Source organism: Branchiostoma floridae, chromosome 3, assembly GCF_000003815.2.
Source record: "Branchiostoma floridae strain S238N-H82 chromosome 3, Bfl_VNyyK, whole genome shotgun sequence".
Classification (NCBI taxonomy): domain Eukaryota; kingdom Metazoa; phylum Chordata; class Leptocardii; order Amphioxiformes; family Branchiostomatidae; genus Branchiostoma; species Branchiostoma floridae.
Genome location: NC_049981.1, coordinates 20697858 through 20698759, shown reverse-complemented (window position 1 = coordinate 20698759; position 902 = coordinate 20697858). Strand labels below are relative to the sequence as shown.

Here is a 902-nt window from a genome sequence, read left to right as displayed (position 1 = left end):
AAAGCAAGACAACTCTACTTCATTCACATGCACAGAGAGAATTACTGTGTGAAATGGTTTGAAGGTAAAAACAACAAACTTCCTACTGTACACATATTAGTAATTTCAAAAACATTCAAGCATGCCTGTAATTACTTTAGACTTTTTAGATGCTTAATGTTGAGACAATGTTTCCTAACATAATGTTGCATTAAAAAGGGCTGAAGCAGGTACAACTGTGGGTACAACAAACAAAAGATTTTTATCTTAATGAAATACTATTGATAACTTAAAGGAATGGTTGGAATGGAGCACAAATCCTTGATATTTTGATGCCCCAAAACCTACCAACCATTCAAGATCAAGCCCTGAGTATTGATTTATAAGAGGACTTCTGTCCTTTTCCCACAAGCATCTAGGAGAGGGGGGTCTTTCATTTAAAGTCCAGGAAAAGGGGTTCACAAATGCATCTTTACTCAAAATTTCAATTAAAAAATGTGTCAATTCAAGTCTACATGCACATTACCAGCTTCACCTTGAAGAAATCTTAAAGCCCCCCATCATGAAATGTAGGAGCCCTTGTTCATTGTCTACATGTACTCACCATCTTTGTCTGTCGTCTGGTTATCTGTGGATGTGTAGTACATGGGAGGCACTGACAAGGCGGCCTGAACAGGGGGGTTCCTCCTGGGGAGAGGGGGGGATCCCGACCCCTGTGACGAGGGGTTGGAGCTGCTGGAGGGGGGTCTGCTTCTGACCGAGGGGGGTGAGTTTGATCCAGAGTCCACAGAGGCTGGCCGACTTCTCCTCTTCTCCTGGGGTGGACTTGAACCTGGGAATGATAATGAACTTAAGTCAGATAAGGCATGATGTGACACTGAACTTCTTATACAGTGCTTTTCTCAATTTTCAGTGCAGTCTAT

The 902-nt window shown here is 42.1% G+C and overlaps 1 protein-coding gene across 2 annotated transcripts in view; it reads right to left on the bottom strand.

Annotated features, from left to right (window-relative positions):
* Positions 1-554: 554 nt before the first annotated feature.
* Positions 555-902, bottom strand: part of LOC118411352 (rap guanine nucleotide exchange factor 2-like) — a 93024-nt gene continuing 92676 nt past the window's right edge. The window contains exon 38 of one of the 2 annotated variants that reach the window (XM_035813591.1): positions 555-811. In XM_035813591.1, the coding sequence (XP_035669484.1) occupies positions 570-811 (242 nt within the window). In that variant the 3' untranslated portion in view covers positions 555-569. The remainder of the gene's footprint in view (positions 812-902) is intronic. The other variant, XM_035813592.1, reaches the window with a different exon arrangement.